Source organism: Gracilinanus agilis, chromosome 2 (assembly GCF_016433145.1).
Source record: "Gracilinanus agilis isolate LMUSP501 chromosome 2, AgileGrace, whole genome shotgun sequence".
Taxonomy (NCBI): Eukaryota; Metazoa; Chordata; class Mammalia; order Didelphimorphia; family Didelphidae; genus Gracilinanus; species Gracilinanus agilis.
This window is the reverse complement of record NC_058131.1, coordinates 104,586,123-104,600,770: the sequence shown is the minus strand read 5'-3', so window position 1 is coordinate 104,600,770 and position 14,648 is coordinate 104,586,123. Positions and strand designations below refer to the sequence as shown.

At 33.1% G+C, this 14,648-nt stretch overlaps 1 protein-coding gene across 3 annotated transcripts in view; it reads right to left on the bottom strand.

Moving 5' to 3' along the window:
- ERLEC1 (endoplasmic reticulum lectin 1) overlaps window positions 1–14,648 on the bottom strand; it is a 39,853-nt gene that overhangs the window by 4,406 nt on the left and 20,799 nt on the right. Inside the window, exons 9-13 of one of the 3 annotated variants that reach the window (XM_044663328.1) lie at window positions 14,049–14,210; window positions 13,103–13,162; window positions 9,060–9,184; window positions 1,551–1,628; window positions 479–554 (exon numbers count right to left, since the gene is read on the bottom strand). In XM_044663328.1, coding sequence (XP_044519263.1) covers window positions 479–554; window positions 1,551–1,628; window positions 9,060–9,184; window positions 13,103–13,162; window positions 14,049–14,210 — 501 coding nt within the window. The remainder of the gene's footprint in view (window positions 1–478; window positions 555–1,550; window positions 1,629–9,059; window positions 9,185–13,102; window positions 13,163–14,048; window positions 14,211–14,648) is intronic. The other 2 variants (XM_044663329.1, XM_044663331.1) reach the window with 2 other exon arrangements.

The following is a 14,648-nucleotide window of genomic DNA, read 5'->3' as shown; positions in this document are numbered from 1 at the left end:
TGTTTCAGAACTAAATGTGCTATGATCCTGGGTAAGTCATTTAAAAAAATGAGGCAAAAGATAGTTCCTGTCCTCAGAGATACTTACAATCTAACACAGGGAGACAACATGCAAAGAAATATGAAGCAAGTTATATTCAGGATAAATAGGAAGTAATTAACACAAGGAAGGTCCTAAATTATGAAGGATTGGGCAAGGTTTCCAGGAAAAGAAGAAATTTTAGTTGGGAATTAAAGGAAGCTAGGGAGGTCAATAGACAGAGCAGAGGGGGGAGACAATCTAGCTATGGGGAAATCCAGAGAAATTTGTAAAATGAGAGAGTCTTTAAGCTCCTTTAAGGCTCTAAATCTATGATATTGTGAAAAATTCCTTTTGGACATGAGGATATAGTTTAGGTGATCTTTGTAGGCAGCAAAAGGCATTAATTTAGATTCTAGATTTGACCCAAGCCTGAATTCATGACATTCATTGTACTTACCCCAAGAATGTATTGGCAGGCATGAGGCTCTAACATATAAACAGTAACAGCATGAGGTGATTCTGATTCTTTACATCTAAAACAAACAAAAAAGTAATTTAAAGAATTCTACAAACTAAAGATATGAAATATACCACAAAAAGGCTTAACTTAGGAAACAAATAAAACAAAGATCCTGTGTAATCCTAAACAGGATCTGCTTTTAGAAGTTTATTCTCTATTTATGAAAATTCTGTATATAAGAAAGTTCATTAAAAATGTAGGAAAGATGATTCAAATGTTTAAAAATATTTTATTTTTCTGCAATTACATGTAAAAACAATTTTTTAAACATTCTTTAAAAAATTTTTTTTCAGTTCTAAATTCCCTCTCTCTTTCCCACCCCTTCTACTCTCATCCCCCAGTGTGAGATGGTAAGCAATTTGATATTTATTTTAATATCTATAATCATGTAAAACATTTTCCCATATTAGTCATTTTGTGGAAGAGATCTTAAGTGAAAAAAAAAAGAAAAAAGTGAAATATAGGATGTTTTGGTCTGCACTTAAGACACCATCAGTTTTTTCTTGGAGGGTAGATGGCATTTTTCATCATGAGTCTCTGGGATTGTCTTGGATTATTATATAGCTGAGAATAATTAGGCCATTCACAGTTGCATCAAAAAATGTTGTTATAACTGTATACAATGTTCATCTGGTATTGCTCACTTTACTTTTATATCAGTTCATGTAAATCTTTCCAGATTTTTTTATAATCATTGTGCTTGTCATCTCTTAAAGCACAATAGTATTCCATTACAGTCATATACCACAACTTGTGCAAAATATTCCCCAATTAATGTACATCTCCTCAATTTCCAATCCTTTGCTACCACAAACAAACAAAGTTTCTTTTGATCTCTTTGGGATTCAGATTTAATAGTAGTATTGCTGGATCAAAGGGTATGCACAGTTTTAGAGGCCTTCTAGGCATAGTTCCAAATTGTTCTCCAGAATGGTTGGATCAGATCACAATTCCACCAATTTTTCTGCATCTCTTCCAACATTTAGGATGATTCAAATGTTAAACTCACTTTAGTTTTACGGTGACCTGTCTTGGTTTATCAGTTATATCACAAATATCTCCATTTCCATAAAAATGTGATACCATCCTATCAATAGAGAAGCAAAAAATTGTTATTGATAAAGTTTATTCATTCAGGATAAATGCAAGAAGACCAGCTTTGAATTGGTATAAATTTGACTTATACAATGTTTTTTAACAGAAAAAAACTAAGGTTTAAGTACATATTGTAATTTAAAATTACTGTCACTAATGTTTGCCAAGTTTAAATCCTACTCATTGCTTTAATTACATATAACATGCATTCTCCAATGAACATATTATACATGTGCTTTAGCAGTAAACTATGCTTAAAAACAGATTTCTTATTAAATTAGTTATATCCTACTATTTACACAAATCTATTTTGCTAATGAGTGCCCCTTCCTTTTAATATATTAAAGTATATAGGCTCAATAACAAATTGTAAATTAATTTAATATAAACTAATAAGTTTTCCTTATTTTCTTAATGTGTTTGTTACTCTATAACTTTTTTTTTTAAGGCAAAAGAGTGGCAAGGACTAGGCCAGTGATGGGCAAACTACGGCATGCAGGACAGATGCAGCCCCCTGAAATGTTCTATCCGGCCAAGTGACATTATTCTTTATCTGACAAATACAATGAGTAGGATACAATACAATGAAACTTCGAAAGAGTTGCCTTAGAAACAGACTGACAGATGAGGCATTTCCTTTCCTTTGGCCCCCTCTTAAAAAGTTTGCCCATCACTGGACTAGGCAATAGGGTCAAGTGACTTACCCAGGATTACACAGTTAGGAAGTGTCTATAACTATATTTGAACTCAGTACATCCTATCCCTAGGCCTGACTCACAATCCACCGAGTTCCCATGATGTCCCCTCCTGTATGACTTTAAAAATCTATTTTCTTTTTTATAATTATGGTCTTGACAAACAACAATAAACAAGAATAAAGAGGGTTATATGAAACCACAAAATTCTATTAGATAAAGCTTAAAAAAATTTTAACAAATTAAACACTGTTTTTTTAGCTTCCCTGCTTGTCTGTGGCTCTCACTGAAATTCCTTCTGTTCTTTTCTATGCATTAAAAAAAACTTCATTGTGGCTGCTTTGGATTTCTTTTGGCAACAGTGTCACTACTTGCCCCTGGGCCCCCGCGCTACCCTCTCCTTTGTAACAAGCAGTCAGACATATCTGAAAATGTATGTTTCATTCTGCACCTCTTTGTCAAGGGGTGGGAGGCATGTAGCATCCCCAGTCTTATGGAACTGTGGTTGATAATTGCATTAATTAAAGTTCTTAGGGTTTTCAAAGTTGTTTTCTTTTACAATATTGTAGGCAATGTATAAATTGATCTTTTGGTTCTGCTCACTTCACTCTTCATCAGTCATAAAAGCCTTACCAGGTTTCTTTTGAATTTATCCCTTTTGTCATTTCTTAGGGCACAATAACATTCCATAATATTCATATACCATAACTTGTTCAGCCATTCTCCAATTGATGGGCACTCCCTTAGTTTCCAGTACTTTTCTATAACAAAAAGAACTGCTATAAATATTTTTGTACATAGAAGTCCTTTCCCTTTTTCTTGGATCTTTTTGGGGTATGTGTCTAGCATTGGTATTACTGGGTCAAGGGGTATATATAGCTTAGTAATTTTTTGGATATAATTCTAAATTGGTTTTCAGAATGGCTGGATCAATTTGACAACTACACCAAGAGTTCATTAGTGTGTCTCGACATTTTCTCCAACAACTGTTATTCCTATTTTTCTTAGCTTTGTTACTTTGTTCCTCAACCATTTCTTTTAATATTTTTGACCCTTTATTTCTCCAGATTAATTTTATTATTTTTTCCTAGCTCTGCAAAATAACACTTTGGCACTGAAGAAATTAATTTGAGGATTACTGTCATTTCAATATATTGTCACAGAATAACCATATGCAATTAATAAATCTCTATTTCCTTAGGTTTGTCTTTAGTTCTGTAGAATGTTTCATACATTTTGTAGTTATTTTGAATGAAATTTCTTTTTTACTTCCTCCTGGGTTTTCTTGGCATACTGAAAGGCTGATGAGTTCTGGGAGTTTATTTTCCATACTACTTTTTTTTGCTGAAGCCTTATTTAATTTTTATTTGATTGTTTTCTCTGTGTATGCAGGTCATCTTATTATCTGTAAGAAGTGAAAGTTTTGTTTTGATAGTTAGCATTTCTAGAACCATATCGAATAATAGCAGTGATAATAGATTGCTTAATCTCAATATTAGTTCATCTTTACTATATATAATGCTGGCTCTTGAATTTAGATAGATTCTGTTTGCCTCATTAAGGAAAGGTCTGTTTATTCCTGTTTCTTAGAATACTTAACAGGAATTAGTGCTGTATCAAATGCTTTTTTTTTTGGACCTACTAATATAATATAATTAAAAAAGTTCATTTTTGCTTTAATATGGTGGGTTATGCTTAGTTTTCCCTAGCCCAACTCTGAATTCTTGGTATAAATTAAACCTAGTCAATGTACACTATTTTTTAATATACTGTTATAGCTTCTTTGCTAATTTAAAATTTGGAGGTTGGAACTTTATTAGAGATATTGGTCTATGGTTTTTTCTTTTGTTTTCTCTTTTTGGTTTAATGATCAAGTACATATTTATATCAATGAAGGAATTTGGTAGGATTCCAAGCAACATAATACAATAGGTTTTTCTTTGAATGTTTGATATAATTCACTTTTAAATCTATCTAGTCTTACTTTTTTATTTGAGAACACAGTAAATTTGATGTTTTTAAAAATATTCATCTATTTTAAAATTGCTGGTTTTGCTGGCATTTAATTGGACCAAAAAGTATCTAGTAATTTTTTATTCCTTCATTTGTTATTAAATATTTGCAATTTTTGAGAGTAGTTTTTCTTTTTAAAATGCAAACTCATCTTTTTTAGAAAATTTAACTTTTTTTCATTTTTTTTTTGCATTCAATTTTGTGAATCTTTATTACCTTTCAGAATTTCTGTTTTTGTGTTTGATTGCCCTTTTCTCTAAGTTTTCAAAAAATATGAATGCCAAAGTCACTGATTTGTTCTTTATTTTGTTGTTGAAAGCATTTTGAAGTACAAATTTTCCTTTAAGGACTGCTTTAGTTGCATAATCAAAGTTCTGCTTTTATCATTTCACTATTTTAATTTTCTCTGATAAAACGATCCATTGTTTCCATTATTTTTCTTTGACTCACTGATTCTTTGGAAATGTTAGTCTTAAAAAATGTCTAAATATTTTAAAAAACCTTTTATTGAACATAATTTTTATTGTACTGTAAGCCATAAAAGATGTATTTAATATTCTGCTTTTCTGCATTTCTTTGTGAAGTTTTTATTTCTTAATATAAAGTTTTTATAAATGTGCCATGAACTGAGAAATGTTTCTCTTTTCTATTTTCATTCAGTTATTACCTGAGAGCATATTTAGCTTTTCTAAAATTCCATGGAGGTTCTTAATTTCCTTTTTTGTTTATCTTTTTGTCAGATCTGTCTAGGTATAGGTAGCTAGGATGGCACAGTGCTGTATCTGGAGTCAAGAAGACCTGTGGTCAACTCTCCTCCTCAGACACTTATTATGTGGTCATGGGTAAATTATTTAATCTATTTCCTCATCTGCAAAATGAGGATAATAGCAGTACCTACCCTCCTAGGATTGTTATGAGGATTTAAATAAGATATTTGTAAAATTTTTAGCATAGTGCTTGGCACAGTTGTTCATATGTGATCTTGTGTGGACCATAGCGTGCCAAGCCCTTCTGTCTTCCATTATCTCCTGAAGTCTGTTCAATGCTTCCAATGTTCATTGCTTCCAAAATACTATCTATCCATCTTATTCTTTGCAGTCCCCCTTCCTTTTTCCCTTTAACTTTTCCCACATCAAAGTCTTTTCTAATGAGCCCTGTCTTCTCATTATGTGGCCAAAGTTAAGTTTCAATTTCAGTATTTGTCCTTCCAATAAATAATCAGTTAATTTCTTTAAGTAATGATTAATTTGATCTCCATGTTGGAATTTTCAAACATCTCCTTCAGAACCACAATTAGAAAGTATTAATTCTGTGGCATTCAGTTTTCCTTATAGTCCAACATATTACTGGCAAAATCAAAACATTGACTCTCTGGACCTTTGCTAGCAAGCATCTTTTAATTTCATGACAGCAGACACATAATATGAACTTAATAAATGCTGGCTATTATTGCTGTTCTAAAATAGGTATGCTGCAGTCCTTAATTATTAGAATTTTATACTTCCCTCTGTAACTGCATCAACTTTTCCTTTAAGTATTTAGATGAGTATTGATTCTAAGATGGAAGGTAGGGATTTAAAAAAAAAAGTTTATATTAAGCTCAGATATTCCCAGCAGGAATGCTCAGAAGTCCTCTTTTATTAAAGCTTCATTAAGATTATTAGCTCTGTTCAGTAACTTATTCTTTGTAATATATACCTTTATCTTTTTGCCTTTTTGAATATCATAGTCCAAGTTCTCTTATCCATTAGAGCAGTGATTCCCAAAGTGGGCACTATCACCCCCTGGTGGGTGCTGCAGCAATCCAGGGACGGTGATGGCCACAGGTGCATTTATCTTTTCTATTAACTGCTATTAAAATTAAAAAAAAAATCAATTTCCAGGGGGTTAAGTAATATTTTTTCTGGAAAGGGGGCAGTAGGCCAAAAAAGTTTGGGAACCACTGCATTAGAGTGTTGTGTTACTTGGGTTGTGGCTCCCAGCTACTTGAATTATTTCATTATAATTGCTTATAGTACTTTTTCTTTTTCTTTGAAGTTCTGGGTTTTGGCTATAATGTTCCTGAGATTTTTCATTTTGGTGTTTTGTCTAGGAAAGAATTCTGGGATTATTTCTATTTTAACTTTGTCTTGTGATCCTAAGTCTAGGTAGCTTCCATTCATGATTCCCTGGAATATGGTAGTTAGGCTTTTAAAAAAATGATTTTCAAGAATTCTGATTTTTAATTATCTCTGATTTATTTTGCTTTAGTTGTTTTTGATAGGAGATAATATACCTTATTTTTTCCCATTTTTTGTTTTTGTTCTTATATTTTTTATCTCATGGAGTCATTGTCATTTATTTCCTATTTCATTCACAATATAATTCTTAGCTCTTGCTTTGAATCCTTTAGAAATTCTAGTATATTATGTTGTCAAGTTGTGTTCTTGTTTGAGGTTTTACTGAAAGAAATTGTATTCTCTTCTTCTGGAGTTGTGCTTTGGTCAACCTCAGATTCATCATATTTCTCTAACATATGTCTTCTAGTTACTTAATTTTTTTCCTGAATTGGTACTACAGTACTTCTGAAGAAATGTTGGGGTCTTGCTGGATTCTTATTTGGGGTCCTGTCAATGATTCTTCTAGGTACTAAGTGTTGAATTCTTCAAGGAATTGAGGGGTAGCTCAGGTCAGTGAGTGGCAAACTTTCAGTCCTAAGGACAAAACAATGTAGGGTACAGTCTGACTGTTATGCTCTAGGTTGGAGCTTTCCATGCTCTCAATCCCTGTCTGGAGTCAAGATTACAAAATGTAGGCTCTTAGTGTTGAGGGCTTACTCCTTGTTTGTGTTCTCATCTTCTTACCCTTAGGTAAATTACTACTAGATTCCATTTTTACCATGTTCACCCCAAACCTACAAGCATATAAGGCTTCAATATACTGCTCTAAGGTTGGGCTTTTCTGACTGGACATGATTCACAGTGCCTGCAAGCTTCTGGCTATCTCTTTATGTGAACCTGGGCTGGAAAAATGCTTATTGTCATTTTTTAAATTGGATTTCATAAGCATTTCTCATTCATGAGTTGTTTTTCTATACTCTTCCTAGAGTAGTTATGTGAAAGTTGAGCTGAATATTCCTGATCATACTGTCATCTTAGTTGGAATTCCTTTCTTTTCTTTTCTTCTTCTTTTTTTTTTATTTTAAACCCTTAACTTCTGTGTATTGACTTATAGGTGGAAGATTGGTAAGGGTAGGCAATGGGGGTCAAGTGACTTGCCCAGGGTCACACGGCTGGGAATTGTCTAAGGCCGGATTTAAACCTAGGACCTCCTGTCTCTAGGCCTGGCTCTTAATCCACTGAGCTACCCAGCTGCCCCCTGGAATTCCTTTCTTTTCTAATTTTAGCTGCACCGCTTTGTGCAAAAGCTTTTCAATTTTATGTAATAACAGTTGTCCATTTTTCTCTCCTATGATCATCTTTATCCTTATTTTAGTCAAGCGCTCTTCCCTTATCCATCTGTAAAAATCCATTTCCTTTCTTGCTCTTTTAACTTGTTTATGACATGAACTTGATTATATGAAGGCCAAGTATTCATTTGGTCATGTATTGTGTGAGATGTTGGCCTAAACCTAATTTCTGCCAGACCCCCTTTCCAGTTTTCCATGATTTCATTGAATAATTAGTGAGTCCTTATGCCAGTAGTCGGAATCTCTGGATTTATAAAACCCCAAATGCTAGTATGTTTATTCACTTGTAGAGTGGCTAGATAAAGGAGTAACTAATAATGGTTCAATATCAGCATGGCAGGAGGTCTTCAGTGGAGTACCCCAGAGTTTTCTGTTTAACCTTGTCATGTTTAAACATTTTATCAATGACTTGAATAAAGACATAGATTTGCAAATGACATGAAACTTGGAGGGATAGTTAGCCCAATGAGAGTTAGGAGTCAAAAGAATCTTGAAAGGCCTTGAGTTAGCATATATTTTAAAATCTTTACCTTCCATCTTAGAATCAATGCTGTGTATTGGTTCTAAGGCAGAAGAGCACTATGGACAATGTGGTTAAGTGACTTGCCCAAGTTGACATAGCTAGGGAGTGTCTGAGGCCAGATTTGAATTCAGGACTTTCTGTCTCTAGGCTTGCTTCTCAATCCCCTGAGTCCCCTAAGTGCCCCATATAGCTAGTATTCTTGAGATCACAAAAACTAAGTTTCTAGACAGTTAGAAAATTCAGTACTTTCATAAACTAGAGCTTCTCAATATAATAAGCTCCTCAAAGGTTAATCTTAGAGCCTGAGAAGCAAAAGAAAGAATGCAATCAAAATCAGTTGTCTCCCAACTTTGTCCCAAGACAGAAGACTAATGTTTAACTTATAGCTGGAAACCAGGGGTAACAACCAAGTCATTAAGTCTTATAATCAAAGGAGATCATTTAAGGTATATGATAACTTCTCTTTAAGATGCAATGGTATCAAATATATCGAAACCTCTATATTACTAGTATTAAGAATGGAGTTCCTTTGGAATCAGTCTAAAGGAGTGTAGTTACCAAAGCACCAGAGCAGTCATGTATCTATTTTTTGTCTTGCTGATTCTAGTATAATGTAATATCCTAACAGAGAAATTAGAAATCTTGAAGTTGTAAATGAAAACATTCACATTCTTAACATTACCCTCTGATTTTTCTTTGTTCTTATATAAAGTATTTACTCAGGTTAATAAAATTGGATTTTACCTAACTATTTGTGTACCATCGTCACGGAGATGAAAGGCTCTGGCAGTATTCTTCTTTGCCCATTCAATATGCTCTTCTTTGTTCCATGTTCCCACAATCACAGATGTTTTTCCAACTTCCTTATCCTAAAAAATGGGAAAATGCTTGTGATAGGTTTTACAGTTTGAAATATCGTATTTATATTGAAAACTCTCACATCTTTCTTCCCAATTTGCTTTGACCATTAGTCTTCAATCTACAACTACCTACTGAATATACCCATTTAAATACCTTGCCATTCCTCAAACTTAACACATTCAGAATTTACCATCTCACTCAGAATCAGTTGTACCTTTCAAATTATCTTTTCATTAATGGTACTGCTGGTCTCCTAGTCACCCAGACTACAGTTCTCTAACTTCTTTAATTCCTTCTTCAATATCTACCAGTACCATTACTTCCTTTGAAAGATCTCTAGCATCTGTCTCTCCCTTTGCTATGTAAGAAGCTGTAGTGTATGTAGTAAGAAAAAAGCAAAGGACTCTGTCACTCTAAATGTGTTATTTTGGGGAAATCTTTCTCTTACTGGAACAACCTACTTTACAGAATAATTTTAAGGATCAAATGACAGATACAATTAATATAAAGGCTCGATAAACTACAAAACACCAAATAATTGCAACTGATTTCTATCAACCTTGACAAGAGCAACTGCCTCTTATTTGACCTCTTTCCCTTCCAATCCTTCTATAGGCTTCATCATAGAATTTTGGAGTTGAAAGGGAACTTAGTGGCCAGTAGTACAGTCCAGAACTAGATAAGAAACCTTCCACTACAAACCTCAAAGTGATTATCCAGCACTGGTTTGAAGAATTCAAACGGCAGCAGTTGTGGAGGGGTTAGAGTGGGGTGGAGGATATTAACTCCTGAGACAGCCTGTTCTACTTTTGACTACTTATAACTGTTATAAAATAAAATGATTTATGTTGCCAATCTAGTCTTCTTAAGGAACTTGATTTCGTCATGCTCCTTTTCTAGTCAAACATTTTCAATAGTTTCCTAATTCCTAAAGAATAAAGTTCAGATTACTGAGCCAGCAAATCAGAGCCCTTGATAACTTGGCCTTGGCCAACTTTTCCAATTTTATCTCCAACTACTCTTTCAGGTACCCACCAGATTAGCTTCCATACCATTCACTGAACATGCCACACCCATTTACAATGTCATTATTTTGCTAAAACTTTGTTCTTCTCTCTCTGAATATTCTTTGTCCAACAGTCTACTTATCCAAATTCTATCTATCCTTGACATTTCAGTTCCAGGCCCATCTCCTCTGTAATACCTTCCCTAATTGATTCAGGCCACTTCCATGTTCCATTCTCTAACTTCTCTATTATTTACTGTCTACATTCCTTTTTAACTACTTAAGAACACACTGATTTGTACTATTTTAATACTTTAATAAGTACATCTTTGCTGATTTAATGGATAATTTAATAAAAAGTACCAGGTTAAAGAATGCCTTATTTGTCTGGGACGGTTTAAATATTGTCTTTTCTAAAATTAAGGGGATAAAGGGTAGGTGTCTTCTTTTAATTCCTTAAAAAAATTTCTGAATCTAATATCAAATAAAATAAAAAGGACATTTTCATATACATGGAACATAAAAAAGAGGACTGTACATGAGTGTATACCTTGCTTTTCTTAGAAAGCATATAATAAATTTAGCCTGTAGCTCTCAAAGCTATCTTACTTGTCTAAGTTTCTTTCTGGCCTTTGTTCTATGTTTTTTGTTTTTTTTAAATAGATGGCTCAATTTCTCTTCCTCCCTCTTTCCTTTTTGCTTAAAAAAAACCCCTAATACCTTTTTCTTCTGTCTTAGAATTGACACCAAGTTGGTTCCAAGGCTGAAGAGCAGTAAGGGCTAGGCAATAGGGGTTAAGTGACTTGCCAGGGGTCACACAGATATGAAGTGTCTCAGAACAGACTTGAACCTAGGACCTCTCATTTATAGGCTCTCTTTCTTTCTTTCCTTTTCTTTCTTATCCTATCTGTATCAATCCCACTTCTGTTTGAATAGGGGAATTCTTCTAGAATTTCTTAGATTTTAAAACACTTCGCCTAGATAGGAAGAATACTCTTTATGTATAAAATTTATTTTAATATAATCAGAAAAGCATTTTCTCTCCATACCACATTTTCCCTCATTAATTAAAATGTGATCTCTTTTTATCTTATTATTACTACAAAAGTTCCAAAAAGGAAAATGCTACAAAACATAAAAAGTGGAACATAAAAAGTTGCTACCTAAAAGATTTTGAATTCAGAACTATATTTTCTATGAATATTTATTTCTTAGGCCCCTACTCAAATTCTAGTGGCTCCCTATTGTCTATAGCAGTGATGGGCAAACTATGGCCTGTGGGCCAGATGCAGCCCCCTGAAATGTTCTATCCGGCCAAGTGACATTATTCCTAATCTGACAAATATAACGAGTAGGATATAATACAATGAAACTTAAAAAGAGTTGCCTTAGAAACAGACTGACAGATGAGCATTTCCTTTCCTTTGGCCCCCTCTTTAAAAAGTTTGCCAATCACTGGTCTATAGAATAAAATTATAAATCTTTAGTTTGGCTTTTAAAGCCCTTTAGAGCCTGGCTCCAAACTTATCTTTCTATCCTCCTTATGCATTTATTTTTCTTCCTTTACTCTAAGTTGGTCTTCTTTGTTCTTGCACAATATAAACACTTAGTAAATATTCTATCAATTAACCAATATTTCAATGTTTTATTCTATGATGCAATATAATGCAAGATTTTTGAGACCAGTGATTGTTGTTGTTTTTTGTCATTGTATTCCTAATGCTTAAAAAAGTACTTGGCACAAAGTTGGGTGTTTAATGAATGATTATTAAATTGAAGGAAAAGAAGGAATAATGACTAATTTGAGAACTTTTTCTCATTTTTTAAAAATGAGGTTATTTTGTAAAAGTATTAGTAACTATAATATTTTATAAATATTTAACTATAGCTTAATTATAATTATTCTTTTCATAACTTGTAGGATATAATAGATCTATTTTCAGAGTAACTGCTTTAGTTTAACTCAGATTTATTATTTTTTATATACATAATTTGTTCACATATTTGTTCACATATCAGTTTCCTATTTCATCTGTTATTTAATTTTTATAATGTGTATTAAATAAAACACTAATCACGCCATAAAAATTTTGTATGACCTATCACAAATCTAAATGTTAGGACTTTATCAGGAAATAATAATTATAATACCTGACACTTTAAGGTTTGCAAAAAGCTTTATAAATATTATCTTTTTTTGGACTTCAGAACAACACTTATAAGCTAGCTATAATAGCTAACAGTTGTACACACTTACTGTATGTGCCAGGTCCTATACTAAGTGTCTGACAATTATTATCTCATTTGATCTTTATAACAATCCTGGGAAGTAGGTGCTATTATCCCTATTTTACAGATGCAGAAATGAGACACATGTTAAGTGACTTTCCCAGGGTCATATAAGAAATGTCTGAGACTGGATTTGAACTCAGGTCTTCCTGTCTCCAGGCCCAGGACACTATCTATTGTGTTACCGAGATGCTCCTATACTGTATGCCAAAGATTATCATCTCTATTTTGTTGTAAGCAAACCGAGGCTCAGATAAATTAGGTATCTTCCCCTTGCCTCATAGCTAATAAGAAGCAAGACCTAAGTCCTCTAGCTAAAAGTTGATCATTTTTATCTATTACAATATCATAAGAAATTATCTTATACCCATACCATAACAGGTTGTATTAGACAGTAGGATAACAAATTTCATTCCTTATACACAAAATGATTCTTAGAGGCTCACAGTAACAAATGATCCTAAGAGCAAAGGTGATTGTCTTCTTTTAAAGTGATTGTCTCCAAAGTAATAGGCAATCCTTCATCTTTTAGACTTTAAAGAGATGATATAACCAGTTTTTTGGAGTCATATTAACTATTTCACAAATATAATTTATTGAATAGTATAATAACATAAATATTATTCCATACCTCATGGTACTGATGTACATGTTTACCATAACAAAATTCATATTTCCACCAACCTACACCCTAAGAATAGTAAAAAAGAAAATGTTAGTGATAATTTCAGGGGTTTTTCAGTACAGGTGAGAAATATAGTGAAATCAATTCTACTTATACTGCAGAAGAGATGTTAAACAGATATTTTTTGATTATGGTGATGATATAAGGGATGATATAAGGGACAAGGAAAATATAGTTCAAAATGGAAATATTAATAATTTTAAACCAGAATGTATTTCCCCATTTTTCTTGTTTTTTTTTTTTACCACGGTGTCAGTAGGAATACAGAAAATGAAGCTGCTATTCAAAAATTAAGTACAAACTAATTTAGGTGATGAAGTAGAATATTTCAGGAAAATTAAAAAAGACCTTCGACCTAAATACTTGCTTCTTTATCTTTTATAAGCTTGAAGCTAGACATCAGTTTTTCTATTTAAATTAAGACAAAAAACCCCCTGTGATTTGTATCAACTATGGGAGTTGCTCTAGTTTATATATAATTTTTCAAAGTAACTGATTTTTGCTTAAGATAAGAATTAGAACATGCATAACACATTCACGTTATTCTGTGATCATTAGCTAATTTAAATTTGAGAAATTCTGGTTGGACAGTTTCCATGAAAATTGTGCAAGGTGGCTCAGTAGATTGAAAGCCAGGCCTAGACAGGAAGTCCTAGGTTCAAATTTGGCTTTAGGCACTTCCTAGCTGAGTGAGCTGGGTAATCTACTTAACACACATTCCCTAGCCCTTACCACTCTTCTGCTTTGGAACCAGCACACAGTACTGATTCTAAGACAGAAGGTAAAGATTTAAAAAAAGAAAGAAAGGAAATTGTTTCTTAAAAAGACAAGCATATCCTTCAATTTTTAATATTGTCAATTTATAATTATCAAGTCACTATTCATTTCTCACCCCATGAAAACAATAAGAGCCACTAAGAAATTCCTTTATAAGTTGGTCATCAGTCAGTTTGGAGATGTGTGTTGTTCCAACAGTGAGTAGTTGATGAGTGCCAAGAGCAACTGGTTTTGGGACGGAGGTAAATTTGTCTTCTTTAGCAGAATGCATTTCTTCCTGAAATTGAGCACATGAATCTTTAAGGGCTTCAAATGTACACTTTAAATGTTATACTAATGTCTCATACTACTTCTCTAACCAGCAATTGCTGTTATTTCCCAATAACCTTGGGTCCTCAAAGAATTCTCTCTTGGAACAAATTAGTATTGTTAAATAAAATCAACTTGACACACTGATCATATCTGGCAATGTACTGTCTATTTCTACGCCAGAGATCCACCACCTCTCTTTTTGGAGGAAGAACATCTATGCCACCGTTAGTCCTACTGGGTCAAGGCTAGTCACTGCACTGATTTCAAGTCTCATGTCTTTTAGTATTGCTTTCTTTTTATATAAAGAAGAATGCGTATTCAAATATACTCTTAAAAGAACTATCATTGCACAGAGAGAAGAAAATCAGATTACTTGGATTGATATCCTGCCTCTGCCACATTC